The sequence below is a fragment of the Polistes fuscatus genome, unplaced genomic scaffold (assembly GCF_010416935.1).
Source record: "Polistes fuscatus isolate 324 unplaced genomic scaffold, CU_Pfus_HIC Scaffold10, whole genome shotgun sequence".
NCBI classification, from domain to species: domain Eukaryota; kingdom Metazoa; phylum Arthropoda; class Insecta; order Hymenoptera; family Vespidae; genus Polistes; species Polistes fuscatus.
Window position 1 is genome coordinate 5,306,688 of NW_025112998.1, and position 18,523 is coordinate 5,325,210.

The following is an 18,523-nucleotide window of genomic DNA, read 5'->3' on the forward strand; positions in this document are numbered from 1 at the left end:
CGTTAATGCGTACCGGAAAATCTCGGAAAGTCGATACTCCCCCTCTCATACCCCAACCCCCCGCCACCTTCGTCAGTCCTGAAATTAAGCGTTTTATCTAAATTTAGAAAATTCGTCGGCAAATTAAACCAAAGCTTTGATATTATTATTATTATTATTGTTATTATTATACGACGTATATGCCGAATAATAAAATAAGAACGTTGCCTGAATTTTTTAACGTAGATATTATATACTTTAGTTTATAGATTAAACGTTCAAAATTAGTCTCAATTTGAATATAACAAAGAAAGTAAGATTATATTATTTTCATTCGATCGTATAAACCGTACCGGAAGGTTGTTATTTATTTTGAGAACGTTTTGTGTACGAACAACTACCCATTATACCATTTCCTCCTACCACTTCCTTTTCCCTTTTTTTTTTCTATCTTTCTTCCCGTCCGAATCGTGTAACATTTTTCTACAATCTTCCTGGTTGCGATGAAAACTTTTTTGATGGGTTAAAATTTGCGATATGTAGGTACCACACATATAATACGAAAGATAATCCGATAGAGCTTGGATATAATTTGAAAGGCGATGTTTGAGTTCCCACCGGCCTTGGGCTCGCATATGCATTTCCGTTCGTTTGGTCTGGCTCCGTGCGAGAAAGAAAGAGAGAGAGAGAGAGAGAGGGAGAGAGAATCCAAGTGTATGGAAATATACACACACATATATTCGTGATATAAGTATATTCTATTTGCAACTACGCACGCATATATATACACATACATACACGAAGCAATAGTTAAATATATATATATGTAAGGAACCACATATATACATTTCTATATATATAGTAGGTATATTCTATTATATTTGCAAACACACATATGTAAGCGAGTACATTCGCAAATACATACACAGTCGGATACATGGATGTGGTCCACGTGTATGTATATATGTATGCTAACACATAAACGTACACATTCACGCGTGGAACGTATATTCTATTTGCAAGTACATAGACATACATACAAATCAATAAGTATATATACACACGGATATAGGGATGTACGAGGATTGTAGAGATGTGTGAGGTACGAAGTTATAGGACGCTGCCTGTTGGCCGTGTTCTCTGATTGGGCCGAGCCAAGCTTGCTTTCTCTCTCTCTCTCTCTCTCTCTCCTTCTCTCTTACTTTGGTTCCTGCTTAGCATACCTAACTATGGAGGAGAATTCCTCGGCGGGACGACTAGAATCGCTCCGATTCGGTTTAATTCCGAGCTTAAACCAGGATATCTCACGATCACCTACCTACCTACGAGACATCTGGATCGTTCTTTTCCTTCTACGTGTAGAAACGTGTTCTCCATTCGTTTACTTTTTTTCAACCCGATCTCTATCCCTTCCTTCGTACCCGTTCGCCCCTTTACCTCCCCACCCCTTTACCTCCCCACCCCTTCCCCCCCGTTTCCTTTTATCTATCTTCAATTTCTTTTCTTATTTCATGGATTAATGCATTTTGAAACATCGAATATAAAGTGAATCTCTCTCTTTTATTTTTTTTCTTCGAAATGTTCATTCCATCGCATTAATTATAAATAATATTTTTATACTTTATAATCTTTGAGATATGAATATATTTAAAGTGGTATTATAAAGAAGAAGAAGAGAATAAAAAGAGAAAAGAGAAAAAGAGAGAGAGAGAGAGAGCAGTTATGGTAGTTTTCTTCGCGATATCGTTAGAATAAAAGAAAAGTGTCGTTGGTAATTACTAGATAGCTGATAATTAAAGCAAGGGGGGTTTGTGGGGGGGGAGTGAAACGAAGTTAAGAGGTGCCAGTAAAGGAGCAAGGAGGTAGAGGGAAAAGTAGAAGGTGGCGGAGAAAAGGGGCAATGCACAACGACGAATTTAAAAGTTAAATTGTGTTTCGCTCATGAATTATGCATTCTCAAGGAGAGACTTCTGATTGCGCGGAAAGTTAGATCTTTTGAATGTATATATATATATACAGTATATATACGTATATACCAAAGATGATATATATCGCACATTGGTCAAATGACCCTCCCCTTTAACATTTTCAACCCTTTTTCAACATCTTTCCCCCAGACTACTCGATACGACAATTTTTAATCATTCTATCGTATTTTTTCTTTACTTTTCTCTTTTCATTTATCTTAATTGTAGAAAATTAATTTCCCTTTTGTCTTTTTTTCTTTCATTTTTTGTTCGATCAAAATTTGAGAAACAAAATGAACGTTGGACGTTAAATGAACATTCGTTAGTTTTGTTGTTGCCAAGCAAGCAGAGCAATGAATAGTTCGCCACCGTTGTAGTCGTCGTCGTCGTCGTCGTCGTCGTCAGCCTTTTTTTCGTTGCCTGTGTTCTCTCTCTCTCTCTCTCTTTCTCTTTCTCTCTTTACGTCGACGTCGAGAAATGGGAAATATTTTTTTTTTTGTTTAAGTCGGGTGTCTACGTCTCTTCGACGCAAGCGACGAATTGGAATAGCGAACTGTGAGATCTAAATTTAGCGAAAACTTTCCCGAGATATTCGCGTGGTTAGATCGTACGTGTGTATATGTGTGTTTAGTCGTGTACACGTGTGCGTATATCGCGCGCACGTTTCATCTGATATTTACTGTGATGTATTAAAGAATGAGTGCTACATATGTTAATCCTCTTTTTTTTGTTTTTTTTTTACACGCGAGTAGAATGACGTTCGAATAATTATTTTCAGTTCGGTTCGTAAAAAAGAAAGAAAACGTTCAAATTTGATTGATTAGGATAGTTTTAAAGGATAAAGTTTATATTACTTTTCTTTTCTTTTAAATATAAATATGTATTATATTTATAATAAACCTACTATTTTTATAGAACCATTATACTTTATTTATTATTTACTATTTTCTTTTTACTTTTATCTACTTACTGTGCGTTACTACTAATATAACGATAAGTTTAATAATAATTACATCATTTTCATTTCCGTTTTGTTTTATCTATACATTACATTGTACTACACTGTAATTAATGGCCTTTAGGGAGCCTGGACTCTAGGGTCAATAAAATATTATTAAATAAATAAAATAAATAAATAACCCTCTCCCCTACCAATCATTACCCGTGTTATTTCAAACCTTTTAAAATCTGTAAAAATTCTTTGGTAAGATTTTTCATACGCTATAAAAAAAAAGAAACAAATAAAAAACCCTTACAAAATACACGAGTAAAATAAATGACGAAAAAGAAAAAAAGAAAAAGAAAAGATCGAGGAAACGTATTAGACGAGTGTTCGAGATCTATCGGAAACCCATATGAGGGTATCTTTTTTTTCCTTCTTTTTTTCTCCACAAATCCGATACACGTATTTGACCATATACTAATCTGAAATCATTTTCTTTTCGACCATTCCAGACTATTTCCTTTTTCACGTAGTCTTCTTTATTTTCATCGTTTCTTCTTCTTCTTCTTCTTCTTCTTCTTCTTCTCTATTCTGCTCTGCTCTACTCTTTCTCATATCTCTTCCTTTACCTTTTCAAACGTCTTCTACAGAGTCGACCAATAAATGCCGCAGCTTGGCTGGCTTCAGGGTACAAAGTCGTTTTCACAAATGGAACGCCCATGCGATAGAGAAAATTGCGCGGCAATAACAAAGCGATACCGAAGAACTCGAGGGTGAAGGCTGGGAGGGGGGTGGGTGGGAAGGAAGGGTGGAAGAGGAAGGTTGGATGTTGAGACGAATCGAGTCTCGAACTCAGAGAAACTTAGTGGACCCTTCTTCTCTTTCTATTCTATTCTATTCCTATCTGGTAACGTTATATTTCTTTCCTTTTCTCATTTGTAATACTTTTCTCTTTGATAAGATAAAATATTACGCTTATTTTATATATAGATATAGTATGTATTATTATATATATATATATATATATATATATAATATATATATACATATATATATATATATATGTATATACATATATATATACATATATATATATATATATATATATATATATATTATATATATATATATATATATAAAAATATATATATAAAATATATATATAATATATATATATTATATATATATATTAATATATATATATAAATATATATATAAAAAAATATATATATAAATTGAAAAGGACAATATATAATATATTGTCCTTTTCAAGAGAAGAGACAACATTTATTGCAATAAAAGGGGAGTTTCATTTTGTTGTTCTTCTTTTAGTATATTATTTTCGTTGGATTCGGTTTTGGTATAAGTGCGATAAAGACAGAGAATCAAGGATATGGTATTACATAAATTGTGCAATGCTTGAGATTATGCTGTTGAAATATTTTCGTAGATAACTTGGCATTAGCTGTCATATTCTTCGAAGATAAGAAATGGACAACAAAAAATAGTAATATAAAAAGTAATAAAAAAGAAACAAATAATATTTGCTATGTATCAGATATAATATTATTAATAAAGAAGAAAAAAAGAAAAGAAAAAAGGTTAAAATATAATAACATTTCACAAGTAGGTGTGATTCAGATTTACTTGTTAAAATAAGTTTGATGAAAACTCGATATTAACTGTCATATACTTTATAGATGAAATGGTAATAAGAAATAAAAAAAGGAAAAAAAGAGAACAAAATAAAATAACAGATCGAAAAAAGTAAAAAAATGAAAGGAAAGGGAAATAGTACTTACGTTTGCGGTGTCGTCGAGTTTCCGCTTCCACGCATCGCTACGTTCGATCAAGGCGTTCCACTGCTCCGAAAGTTTGTTCACTTCTCGACGGATGCTGCGCGTCAATTCTCGTGCTTGTTCCTCGGCACTTCTGTAACCTCTCGAATCCCCATCCAATTCTCTTCCGGCTGTGAATCGAGAAAAAAGAAACGAACACGATCAAAATTTTAATCCCCTTTTTTTCCTTTAACAAATTCTTCCTCTTTTTACGAGACGCAAAAACAAACAAATAAACGACAACCTACTTATTAAACAAAATTATGATATAATCGAAAGAAACTTTGCTGATGAATATCGAACACAAATACGATGTCACGTTTCTTGTATTTTTTTTTCTTAATTTTTTTATGTGTTTGCTATTAAAGAACGAATATTCACGCGTAGCTCGTTGGTCGTTTAAATGTACTCCTATTACTACTACTACTACTACTACTACTAGTGCTAGTGCTATTACTAACTGGTATACGATTAAATCGCGCGAAAGGCGATAAACATAAATCAACATTACGCATGGGGAACAGATAGACGGGTTCTAGCATCGACAGCCCTCAGGTAGAAACGATGGCTACTTACCTAAGCCGTTATCACTGGTAAACACATGCCCAGTAACGGCAATAAAAAGTGTCAGCTGTGGTGTTCGCGCGATACGATTACGTGACTCGTGGTACTATTCATTTTCTCTCTATATGTAGATAAAGGATGATCATCCTGTAGGATAAAATCCTAATATTCCCAGGTTTTCCATCTCATTAAACCGTGATAATATTTTAATACAACGCTTCTCGTTAAAATGTTCATTTTCTTTTTTATTTTTTTTATTTTTATTAAGTGAAAATGTTCGTAATAATTTTCAAGTTTTTAACGATACTAATACTCATCGATTTTTTTTTCTTCCTATAAACGTATTTTCAAATTTTCGATAAATGTTAATAGATATTACGAAGTTTTATAATATCGATTTTATATATATATATATATATATATATATATATATATGTTTTCCTATGTCATCATAGAATTTCTTTGCTAATCTTGACGCTACAAGTTGACCGGGCTGTCTGATGCTGTGCACGTTCTATGAAACGTGATTCCCCACGGTGTGACCAAAAGCATGCACCGATGACGTTCGTGCTGCCTACATTCAGGCGTCTCCTCCCTCTTCTATCCCCCTTAATACCACTCTCCTTCTCTCTCATTCTCTCATCATTTCTCTTTCTCCCTAACTCGATGTTTCCTTTGAAAGCACGTTGTTGCAAGTGCAACGATCGTGACTAATCTTATCTCGTCTTATGAATAATTCAAAATCGAAAAGCATAGTATTCCTCGAAGGGGTGGTGTTGGTGGTGGTGGTTGGTCCAGGTACAGTTTTATTACGATTAAACTTTTGACTTTTCAATTCTTATTAAATCGAATTAAAAACTTTCGAATTATTAGATACATTGGATTGGTGAAAAATTGTTTTCGTATTTTTATCAATTTATTACGACATGGAATAATTAATACAAAATTCATGATATTTGTTTATTCAGATCGACCAATTTATTATTTGGATCGATCAATCATTAAAAAAAAGCCGATGAAATTATAGACAAAGAAAATTGAACAACAAAACGAGCAGCATATTAACAATCACGGTATATGTAAAAATAATTTAAAACATCGAACGAGAAACAATTTGAAAGCGTTTAAATAAGACCGGATACAAAACGAGAAGAGAACTTATTTCATTTATTTATTTAAAAAATACGAAGAGAGAGAGAGAGAGAGAGAGAGAAACTTTTATTCCAATTCAATATAGAATATATATTAATTAAATTTCGAAGTATACGAGTTAGATTCATCATTTATTCGCGAAAGTATCCAACAGTTTAGGAGGAATATCTTTCCATTTCACTATAGTTTCGAGGAAATTCAAAACTAAAGTTTTGAAGGATGCTCTTTGGTTGATTAATAATACCAGTTCGAGGAAGTTCGTACCTCGTTCATTCGTTCACTGAGGCAGTTATTAAAAGAGAAACCTAAGTAAGAAGGAAAGAGTAAAAGGAGAAAGTGGAGAAGAGAAAAGAGAGTATAGAAGTGACTTTGGCGCAGTTACTGTCCTCGAAGGAATTGCTAAAGTCCTACCATCGAGTTTTCAGATTCCTTTGGGACGTTTCTTTACTATAAAGGTTGCAACTTTTGGTCTCGGTGTTCCCGTTACTCTTTTTCAACGATATATACCTAACTTGATTAAAAGAATCCTTGTTAAAAACATAGGGGCCTATATACAATTTAATTTTTGTATATTACGAAACTATTATTTTTTATATTTAATATTTTCTTTCTTTTTTCTCTCTCTCGTACGATTATAACACAAAATGTTTAGTAAATTAATGTTTAATTGACGAAGTACATAGGGGCCTATATACAATTTAATTTTTGTATATTACAAAACTATTATTTTTTATATTTAATATTTTCTTTCTTTTTTCTCTCTCTCTTACGATTATAACATATAATATATAAATATATAAATGTATAATAAATAAATATATATAAATGTTTAGTAAATTAATTTTTAATTGACGAAGTATTTGGATGACGGTCAATTTTTTGGAAGACTACAGTGTCAAAATCATGTTTCGTCTAATTCTTTTTTATTCGTGTATTATAATTTTGAATGTTAATGAATTTTTAAATATAATTTTTATGCGTTTGTGCGGGTTTCTTTTTTTTTTTAATAAAGAGATATTTATTTTTGAATAATTATTTGAAAATATAAAGTTATAAGTTAAATATTTTCAGCCCGGGTCTTCCTCCTACTTTCCTCCTTCCTTCCCTTTCTCCCTGTGACCTGACGTCACTAGTTAAAGGTTTGAATCAACAAATTTTAACTTCTAAATATGAATACATTTTGAAAGGATATTAAATTTACTTCAATATTTTAAGCTACCTCAAAACTTTTTCCTTTATGACTATTATTGTCAACAAATTTTCAACTTTTAAATATAAATTATTAAATTTTCATAGATATTTAATTATTACGGGTATCTCAAAGAAAAATTATAGAAAAAATATGTGTACGCTATGTAGAAAAAAAAGGAAAAAAAAATAACCATTAAATTAAACGGGGGGGGGGGGGGTGGGTGGAAATGTATGTCGAAGCTTCGCTGAACGTTTCGTAATGAAAAATAATTTTTGTTATAGTTGCAAGCATTACCGGAGGATAAAATACGGAACGAAATGTCAAAAAAATAAGTTTAAAACTACTTCCCTCGTAATACAAACGATATACTACTGAGTACGTATGAGAATCCACATAAGTTTTATCTTACACGAGAGGAGGACATTTTTCATTCGCGAATATCACAGCTGTCTACCGCGAAAGTAGATAAATTCAGCAAGACTTTTTGCTTTGAAATTCTAGTTGCGTCAAATGTATGCGCACGACGACGAGCTTCCGGCTGGTAACACGCGTTATAAGTTAAAATGCGGCCATATCGCATAAGCGTAAAAGCGTGGAGCAGAAAACGCAATATTATAGTCTTGAAATACGTGAAAGCTCGTTTTACTTTTAAAAATCGACCATCTTCGCGTTTCGTTTCGTTTCGTTTCGTTTCGTTTCGTTTCGTTTCGTTTCTTGGCGTCTTGTCGAATAGAAATGTTTCCTCATTCTTACTAAATGATGAATAATATGCTCGATAAATATTTGTCAAGAATTTTTACGTTTGATTAAAGTTAAAAAAAGATAAAAAAAAAAAATAACATAGAATAAATATGAATGGATATAAAGATTTTTTTGCAGTAAAATTTTGTAAACGTAAATGTAAAGATATAATTTTATAAAATGATATAAAAAGAGAGTGAGAGAGAGAGAGAGAGAGAAAAAGAGTGAAATACAATCTACAATGTTCTATATACCTTAAATAATTGTTAATTAATCGAAGGAATTGTGTGTCTTTGTTTAAAAGCACGGAGTATAAGTTCGAGGCATTTTGGCAAATTGAGTCGTTTGTCCTTTTTGAAAGTTTTTTTATTCAATGTTGTTTATATTACTTTCCAAAAAAACAAATTCTATTTACTATGCATATTATTTTCGTTATATGTATATGTAGCCTTCGGAAATTCATATAAACAACATTTAATAAAAGAAATTTAACTGACACTGGTTAGAAGAAAAAGAGAATTTCGAAAATAATGATACATCGTACTTTTATTTTCTGTTTCTAGATTATAATATTTATTTCTTTTCTATTAATTAACAATTATTTGTTGTATTTTTAATGCTATAATATATTCTACTAATATTTTAATGCATATTATATATATAGATGTATCAATTGATTATTTTCCACACATGACAATACGAATTTTATTTTTATTTCGCGTACGTTGAGGCCACTCATATTTTTATTTTTTTTTTTTTTCTAATCTTCGTTGATTATCATCAATCATCGTCGATCATCGTTGATCTTCGACAACACGTTGTATCTTTTATAAAAGATCAAAATTCTTAAGAAAAGACGTAATCGCAAATGGATGGGTTTCTATTCTATTTGAATCTTGTTAATGCTAAGGGATAATTGCACCCTTAAAGGAATAACGGCCAAGGGAATAAATTATTCCTCTTTTCGTGAAATTCGTAAATCGGCCGGAAGTTTTTGCTGAGGTGTTTAATAGTTGAATTTGAAAGTAACGTTTAACATTTAGTTAAAATCACAGTTTCTAATTCGTTTCTCTATATTTGTTCGTATTATTTTTTTCCGAATTAATTTCCTTAAAATATATTTAATCTAAATGATAATAATAAATGATTTCAATAAATGATTTAATATTATCAATGAAATTCAATCAATTATTCGGTAATATAATAAATAAGAATTTAACGAAATACAAAAAGAAAAAATAATAATTAAAAATCATTAATCAATATTTTTTTTTAAATAAAAGAATAGAAATGATATTTACCCTCGGAATCAGAAGTGTCGGATAGGGGTGGCTCGTTGGCGATATATTGTCGGCCGCTGACCAAATTGTTTTCAACAACCGGTCGTTTGTCTTCGAGTTGTCTTCTGAATCCACGATGGTCGTCCTGTAAAAAACAAAAGATGTAAGAAAAAAGGAGAAATAAAATAATAAAAAGAAATACGACGATATTAAGAGAAATTCAAGAAAAAAGAAAACAAAAACAACAAAACAAAAGGAAGGAAGAAATCGAAAAGTGTTAGGAAAAAGGACACGTGTCGTTATCTTTTTTACGAGTTTTCGATACACGAATATAAAATTGAATGGATTGGCTAGGAGGGTGGCTAGGTTGTGCACGAGGGTTGGTTGGTTGATTCAAGATGGTTACGACAGGGTCGGTCATGATTTCGAGTACTGAAACTTGATTGCTCGGTTGGTAGCACAAATAGGCCAATTCGAAAACGTGTACGGTGTCTCGAGGAAGGATGAAAAAGTCCGAAGAAGTAATCGTGTTCGACGTTGCTGGTAGTATACGATGTATAAAGAGAAAGAAAAATACAAGGAAAAAAGGAATGTTAGAAAGAGAAAGCAAGCTAGCAAGAAAGAAAAAAGGAAAAAGAAAGAAAGAAAGAAAGAAAGAAAGGGAAGGGTAGAAAAGTTCTTCTCACGATATTTCGCACGAGTTACGTTCAACGAGATTATCTTCGGTGTCCTTTGCGGATTTAAGAGTTTTGCAAGAAGCACGACGTTTCATTCTTTCTTAACCACCCTCTTTCCGACGCCCTCCCAGCCCCCTAACCCGTTTCTTCCTCCTACTTTTCTTTTTTCTTCCTTCGTTATTTTTTTTTCCTTTTTCTACAAGGAAGCTTTTTCTCTCACGCTTTCCTAAAGCTATCCCAAGGTCCTTACGATTCCCCCAACCATCGTTCTTAAGTAGATCCCCTTTTCAAGAAAGTTCCTACGAAATACGCGTCGAAAAAGCACCCACTTTCCTTCCTACCTTCCTACCTTCCTTCCTTCCTTCCTTCTTTCCTACTTTCTCAGGTCAAATCAACGAGCTTCTCTTGAATGAAGGAAAGCTTTACGAACCTGTACAATCCCTCTTTTACTCCCTCTCCACTCAATTCTAACCTCCTATAACTAGTATCTTTTATCGAAACCTTCAACCGTGTTATTCGTTAGATACATGTTTTGTTATAAAATGTTGGAAAATGTTCTCTCGAATTTTATCACTTTTCAATTTAACGATTATATTAACGTTAAACTTCATACGCGCGAATTGATATATTAATGTTTTATTTATCTCTCTATATATATTTTATTTATACGCATATAGAAATTCAATTCCGTCGGTCATTCTGTTTCGAATTTTCGATTAAATAAACGTCAAATTATTTGATACGAATTGATTTGTTAACGTTTCGTTTTATTTAACCTTTTTTTTTCTTTTTCTTTTTTTTTTTTTTGATGCAAAGATTTTTCAATCGAAATTTTAAATTTATACAAAAGGGTGTGACAATAGTGATATATAATAGAATAACAGGGTATTTTCGTAAAGCGGTCGGTAAATATCCAAGCAAACAATTATATCACACAATTCCAGGTTGCTAAGTAGTATTATAGTTTCTTCGTTTTGTAATTCAGTAGCGCTTTAAATACTCGTTGTTGCTCGTCTCGCAAACTCCTGGGAATCGGAATAACGTTGGAGGTGTAATACGACGAGGAATACGACGAGGAATACGACGAGGAAGACGACGAGGTGGTCACAGCTGTTGTTTGAATTGCAAACGTCGCAAATGTCGTAAACGGGGTAAATGCACTTCGAGTAATAACATCGGATATAAACAAAACGAAAAAGAAAAAAAAGATTACGTTAAAATATCTGCCAAACTAGTTCACATATAAATATATTTTGTTCTATTTTTTTGAAATAACAGCGAAAATGTCTATCAAGAAAATCAGTAAAAATGTCTGCGTTTATCTTTAAACGTTCTACGAATAAAATATAATCTATTTTTAATTATTTTTCGTTCTCGGTTGATTGGAAAATATTGGTCACGCGATTGCCAACAAATAATTTTCTTATATTTATTTTTTAATTCAACGATTACATCGTTATTACTATCACGTTATTAATTAATTCTCTAATAAAATTCAAAATTCTTATATATGCTCGAAATATTCTATTTTGTCTCTTCGATATATAAATCTTATTGCAACAAAGTAAAATACAAAAAAGAAAAAAGAAATAAAATATCGATTGCAAAAAGAATTAAAATATTCATCTTAATTGTAAACGAATAAACAATAATCTTCCAGTTACAACGATTGAATTAAATTTTATCTTCAAACAAAGTTCTAATCAAATTTTACATCATCTACGTCATACGATCGAACAATGTAATATTACAATTTGTATATAATAAATAAAAGAAAAAGAAAAAAAAGAAAACGAAGAAGCAAATGCGTGACCAAATCGTATTTATCACGCAATCGAAAAAATGAAAATCAATTAGACGAAACGCCAGGTGAGTGAAAAGGGGAGGGGTGAGGAGGAGGGAACGTGTAGTAATGAACGATATACGTCAAGATAAAGATACGCGTTGTAAATGTGGTAGACAATGGAATAGATTATCTGGATTTAGAGCCGAAATGCACACCTTATCGTCCTCTCGCACTCGGTTCTCTATCTGCTACAGGATTCCTCTGACACAGGTATGCACATACGTGTACATGGGGGACGACGATCTGCGCACGGCAGCAACATGCGCGATCTAATCTGGATTAGAGCGAACGTTGGCCTTAGTGCATTGGGACGCGTCAGCATTTGGGTCTGCCCTTGATGTACCTACACCTACCTACGCGCCCTTCTCCAACATCTCTCTTAATAGATCTTATTGTTTAATATCACAGAGGATTATTCAAACCCATCTCTAACTAAATTAATACGCGCAAATTGTCTCATACATTAACTAATTTCAAATTCAAATTGATACGATTAGAAGATAGAATTACAATGAAACGTGTTCGTGAAATCGGTTGATTTGAATTTTTTCTTTTCTGAAGTTATACTTTTTTTAGCGCGTTTGGGAAAATGTAATGGGGAGTGATTTTGTTCCGAGCGTCTGGAAAAACGACACCATGAAGTTTGTCGGTATTTATGATGCGCGGCAAAACGATTTCAAGTTTACGGCATGAAGTTGTCTTCTCTTCTTCTTCCCAGTTTTTCTCAAGCGGGTCACCCATCCAAGTACTAATCGTACTCAGCGCTGCTTTACTTAAATGATCGAGCGGGAACCAATGCTATCACAGCGCCATGGCCGTTGACGCATAAAGTAATGATACTGATATCTATATTTTGATATTTTTGTTTTTTTTTGTTTTATATTCTTTCTTATATATGTAATATATCGATCGATTGAAAATATGTTTTCTTTCTTTTTTTTTTTAAAGTTATTTTTGAGGTTATTGAGGTTATATTCGTTTTGGTACGGCAAAGAAGTATAACTTCTTACGTGCGTACATAAGTACACACACCAGTTTTTTTTCGCATTTCATAGCTTTGTAATTGTAAGTTTTATTTGATCTGTTGTCATAAAAAATAGTTTTCACTTTTTGTAATTTGAAAATTATTCCGGTCTAATATCGTATAGGATTATTCAAACTATAACTGAATTAACCCGAATTAAGCGTAAATTGTCTCATATATTATCTAATTTCTAATTCAATTTGGGTATGATTAGAAAACAGAATTACAATGCCACGTAATCGATTTAGAGAACTTGATATATTCTCTCATAATATTAATCTACGTTAATAATTTGAAATAAGCTTACTTGTTGTTTCTGTAATGCAGCAACGTCACCGCAAACAGGTCCCAATCCTGTAAGTTCGGTATCCTTTCTAATAACCCATTCGATTAATTCGCGTAAGGATAACAGCAACGCGTTCCAATGTTCCGTGTTACTTTCCAGTCGATTTCTGCAACAATAAAAAAAAAAGAGAAACAAATTATTATCACAAATAAATTGCACTCATTGTCTTCAATTTTTGTAGAAGAGAATTTTTCGCGCATGATTCATAATTTACAACAAGAATGGTTACTTGTTAACGGTTTTTAAAAAATCATAATATAGAAATAACAGGAAAAGTTTTCTATATCCAAAAAGACAAGTAGACATTTTCTGTAATTTATAAAACATTAACGTTTCTCAAACTTTGAGAACTGATACCCCTATGAGTTTCGAAAACGTTGAAATGGGAATAACGATAAATCGTTAGTTGCAAGTTAAAAGTGTCGAGAGAATAGTTGCAATTTCTCCTAAGGTTAGTTTCAACAAACGTGATCAACCGGTGCACTGGTAGGTAAGTTGAATTACAATAAACGAACGAATCCATTCGAGTAAGTCGATTTATCATGGCTAAATCATAATTCCTGAAACAAGAACGGGAAGAAAATTTAACGATAGTGTGCCTGCCTACCTGTCCTGTACCGAGTTACACCGGTTTAAACGTAATAAAGTAAGAGAAAATGAAATTGGCGAGAACGGGCTAGGTGAACGTTATAATTCAACTCGAGGGAACAATTTAGCGGCACAATCCCAATCTAAACAGCCGGGCAAAGCCGGTTCAAACTTCTACCATAAACAACGAGCGTACTATTAACAGCAGAGAAGAGTCCAACTAACCGTAGAACATTGCTAGCTAGCTGAACTAAGCTATACACTAGCTAGACTAGCTAGACTAGCAAGCTTGCTAACGTTTCTACTTGTCTCTGGTTCGCACTTTCTCACAACCGATCTACCTTTAAGGAAGAGAAGCAGCTAGGGAATAGCCAAGCAAGCCCTTGTACCTTAGATAGGTAACTTAAGTGAGTCCGCATGGTGGTGGTCGATGCTAATTCGATAAACTCTCCGTTTATGCGTACCCATCCTATCTCACTTTGTACAAACTACTAATTCTCCTCTTGTCAAAAGCTACATTGTTATATCGCTTGAATATTTCTACTTTGCGTAAGTAACAGGAAGTAATAACGGAGTAAGACAAGATTTCAATAACTATTCAATAATTAGATATCTTATATAACTACCAATACTAACTACACAGAGTAAAATCTCATTAGTTGCAAACTTTGGTTTTAGGAACGTTCGTTGTTAATAAGCTCGTGTCTTTGTTAATCGTTAATTTAAACATTTACATTTTTACATTTGATACTTCACATATCTTACGTTTAATAATTTTGATCAAAAGTCCAAGTAATGGATATTTTTTTTTTATTCCGAAAATATTATTTGCCCTCAATCCAAGATGATTCTTTCAAATCTCTCTTGAGTTTCTCATTAACGTTATAACAGAGAGAATTATCAGGGATTGAATAAAGATGATGTGCTTGGTATGCTTGAAGGAATGTTTCAGGGAATCATCTAGCATCTAACGAGAATCGAGAATTCGCGATTCTACTCGTAATTAATCCTCCGATCGCAGCCTCATTAGCGTGCAACCGTTCGGATTAACATCTCGCCTCGCATAGTACTTCTTGATGGATCGCATACATCTCAGTAGCATTGATTATATGCAATGTAGGCACGTGATCAATCCACTTTATGGGTCTGCAGGGAAACCAAGACCCTTGAATCGGCTTGTGGCATTGGTTAATGAGAACGCAAATATCGGTCGAGACTTATCAATCGAACAAGCCTCTCTCACTCACTCTCCCTCTCCCTTAGAGTCCTTCACTTTATCGAATTGCGATAAATACCTACTCCCATAATTATCATCGTAAGATATTAACATTTTACGATTAACAGATAATACGTACACCTACATATGTTAAATAAACTCAAATTCTATTTCGATGGATTATTAATGTTTTATTTTATTTGTAAGGAACAAAAGAAAAAAATAGACAGAGAGAGAGAGAGAGAAGGAAAAAACAAAATTTTTATCTTCAAATACCTTTTCTTCTCGCCTTCTACAACTGAGCCCAGAATCTCAAAGAAAACGTCTGTTGCAACGTGTCCCTTTTTACGACGTCTTCCAGCTCTTCCTCCCCCCTTTGTTCTTTTGTTCATGCAAAAACCTCATTTCGTGATACTCTTCTCCCAGGAGAATTCGAGTCTCACGAGATATAAAGGATCTTTTGGAATTGTACTTGTTCTCGGTATCTCTTCTAGTTCCTACCTGAGATCTGTCATCATCGACCTTTGTCCAGAATACAATGCTGTTACGACACATTATTCTGCTAATGTACTCGTCGCTTATAACCGCAAATCTTAACCAAAATCTTTACCTACAGGAAATTAGAAAACTGTCTGTTTTAACAGTAGGATCGTATGGGGTGTGGGACTGGGAGGGAAGGTGGGTGGGTGGTTATAGGGAAGGTTTAACTCTTATCTCGAAGTAATTTTCAAACTGGAATCGAGATTCATGGAAATTGAGCTTCGATTTCCTTCGCGATCGGATCCTAGCCAGTAACGGATGCGGACGCGGACGCGGATGCGGATGCGGGTGTTGGTGTTGGTGTTGGTGTGAGTGTGGGTGTGAGAACACGGGATGCGGGTATAGGTGCGGCACATGGTGTCGAACGAAAATTACCCTCGACCCACGGACCAAAGAGCACGAATATTGGGAAACACGTTGGGCACTCGGGTTTCGATCGACGGGACACCCTGTCATTCCGATGCAATAAAGGGCTCGGCTCTTATCCTCTATCTATCTCTCTCTTCCTCTCTTTTCCTCTCTCGAACGAACGAACGAACGATCTCAGTAACTTACTCGATGAGTTTCACGCGTGATCTCGCAGATATGCGTTCGTTTCATCTCAATATCTTTTCATATGAGAGAAACTCAAACTTTTTTATATTATTTTTATTGTCAAAACGATTTATACTCTTACTATTTTATTGGTTGGTATCATAAAGTATCATTGGTTGAATAAAATTGTGATAAAATAGTTTATTAAACGTTAAATATTAATAATTAATCTAATGGCTTATATGTTAAATTTTGATCTGAAAGTCATTGTTTGCTAGAAGAAAGTCTAACATGATAAATTCTAAGGTATACATACCATGGTGTGTACCATGGGCTTTCATGGTTTTATAGCTTCGTGGGATGGAAAAAGGACCTACGTTGCATTAGCAATGCTTTCACTTGTCGTAACTTTTTCTCGCATTTCTGTTCGGTATGCAGTATGTAACAACAATACCCTAGGAATTTATCTCGTAAGAGAATTTGTTCCAACAAAAAACCCCCCAAAAAAAGCGAGTTTCGATAAAAATTTAATATCGGTCTTTCTTTCAGACAACTATACAATTTAAGCAGGTACAAAAATTCTAGGCGGAGAAACATATTTTTTGGTAGTATTACAGAATAGCGGATATTTTTTGTTTATTACTTTTTTGTTTTTCTTTTTTTTTTTTTTGATTTTTTTTTTTCAATCAGAATGTCTACACAGGAAACTTAGTTCGAACGTAAACGTGGCAACGATAACGATCGCCGTTTGAATTTACGATACCACCTGGACTGTTATCATTTTGCGTTACCCCAGGATACGACTCTCGTAACTCTTTACATATTTTTTTTTTTTAAAACCACGATCTAGATTTCCAACGAGATTTCTGTTATCGTTATAGTTTCGCGTTAAATGTAACGCGATCTTGCCCGTACATTCTTATTTTTCATAAAAAGTTTCTTTAATTTCTCTCTCTCTTTTTTTTCTTTTTCTTTTTCAGAATAAAAAAAACTTGATTATTTGCGTTAGGTTCGTTCTATCCAATTGTTCGGCTACCACGATTATCTTCTTCTTCTCGCCTATCTTTTTCTTATCGGTTAACTAGCCCGCGTGCTATATCGAGTTTTAAGGATCGTTAAGAAAGAAAAGAAAAGAAAATAAATAACGAGCTCGTAAAAGTAATATCTATTCGTTCTTTTAGCCCTTATGCTGTAGTAAGAAAGTTAACGTCCAGGATTCTTTCCCAAAGCCATAAACGATTTTGCGTTTATGACGACGATCCTCGTTCGAAAGGGATGATGATAAGTGCTTAGATAAAAGTGAATTCATGATCGCGATTCTCCTATTCGACCCTTCCCAATCTCAAATGATCTCAAATAACAAAATTTCATATGAACATTTCATTATATATTTTCCTTTTACACGAACACCTAAAGTAAATTTATATTCAAAGTAATACTTCTTAATTTATATAGAAAAGAAAAAAGAGAAACAAAATAATTGAAACAATAGAAACGATTAAATCCTGAAGCAATTACGTTCTATCCCTACCACCAATTTGATTATATTTTCAGATGAATAATATATTCTATTTTAACACACGATCACGTTTTCCATTATACGAATCTATATTTCCTTATCAAGCAATATGCGTTTATTCATATAAATATATATATATATAAAAAAAAATAATAATAATATAATACAATAGAAACTATTGATAGACCGTCGACGAAGGTTTCTCATGGAGTCAGGTGTAATCCATTTTTATTACTCTATTCCCGTAGTTGGTTGTGTTAGGATATGTGTAAGGATTAAATAAACGATGGGACGCATCTGGCACGAAGGATGCGTAACGAGCATCGAATATATGGAGTTTGAGAGAGGTAAAAGGAGAGTTAGCTAGAGTGAATATGTGTATGTGTGTGTGTGTATGAGAGAGAAAGAGAGAGAGATAGACAGAATGGATAAACGCGAGCATTTAGTAGATTCAGAACATAGTAGGGAACATATAGGAATAGGGCTCGACCTATTGACGCTCTTCTCTCTCCCTCCCTCCCACCGAAGGTTCATTTCTCTGTTGCAAAAGCTCTTTCCAGAGATTAACGCTAAGCTA

General features: G+C 33.3%; 1 protein-coding gene across 8 annotated transcripts in view; it reads right to left on the minus strand.

Annotated features, from left to right (window-relative positions):
• LOC122524374 (dystrophin, isoforms A/C/F/G/H-like) overlaps window positions 1-18,523 on the minus strand; it is a 352,972-nt gene that overhangs the window by 39,286 nt on the left and 295,163 nt on the right. For all 8 annotated transcript variants that reach the window (XM_043646622.1, XM_043646671.1, XM_043646613.1 and 5 more), the window contains 3 exons: window positions 13,511-13,655; window positions 9,678-9,801; window positions 4,692-4,858 (listed from right to left, as the gene is read on the minus strand). In XM_043646622.1, the coding sequence (XP_043502557.1) occupies window positions 4,692-4,858; window positions 9,678-9,801; window positions 13,511-13,655 (436 nt within the window). The remainder of the gene's footprint in view (window positions 1-4,691; window positions 4,859-9,677; window positions 9,802-13,510; window positions 13,656-18,523) is intronic.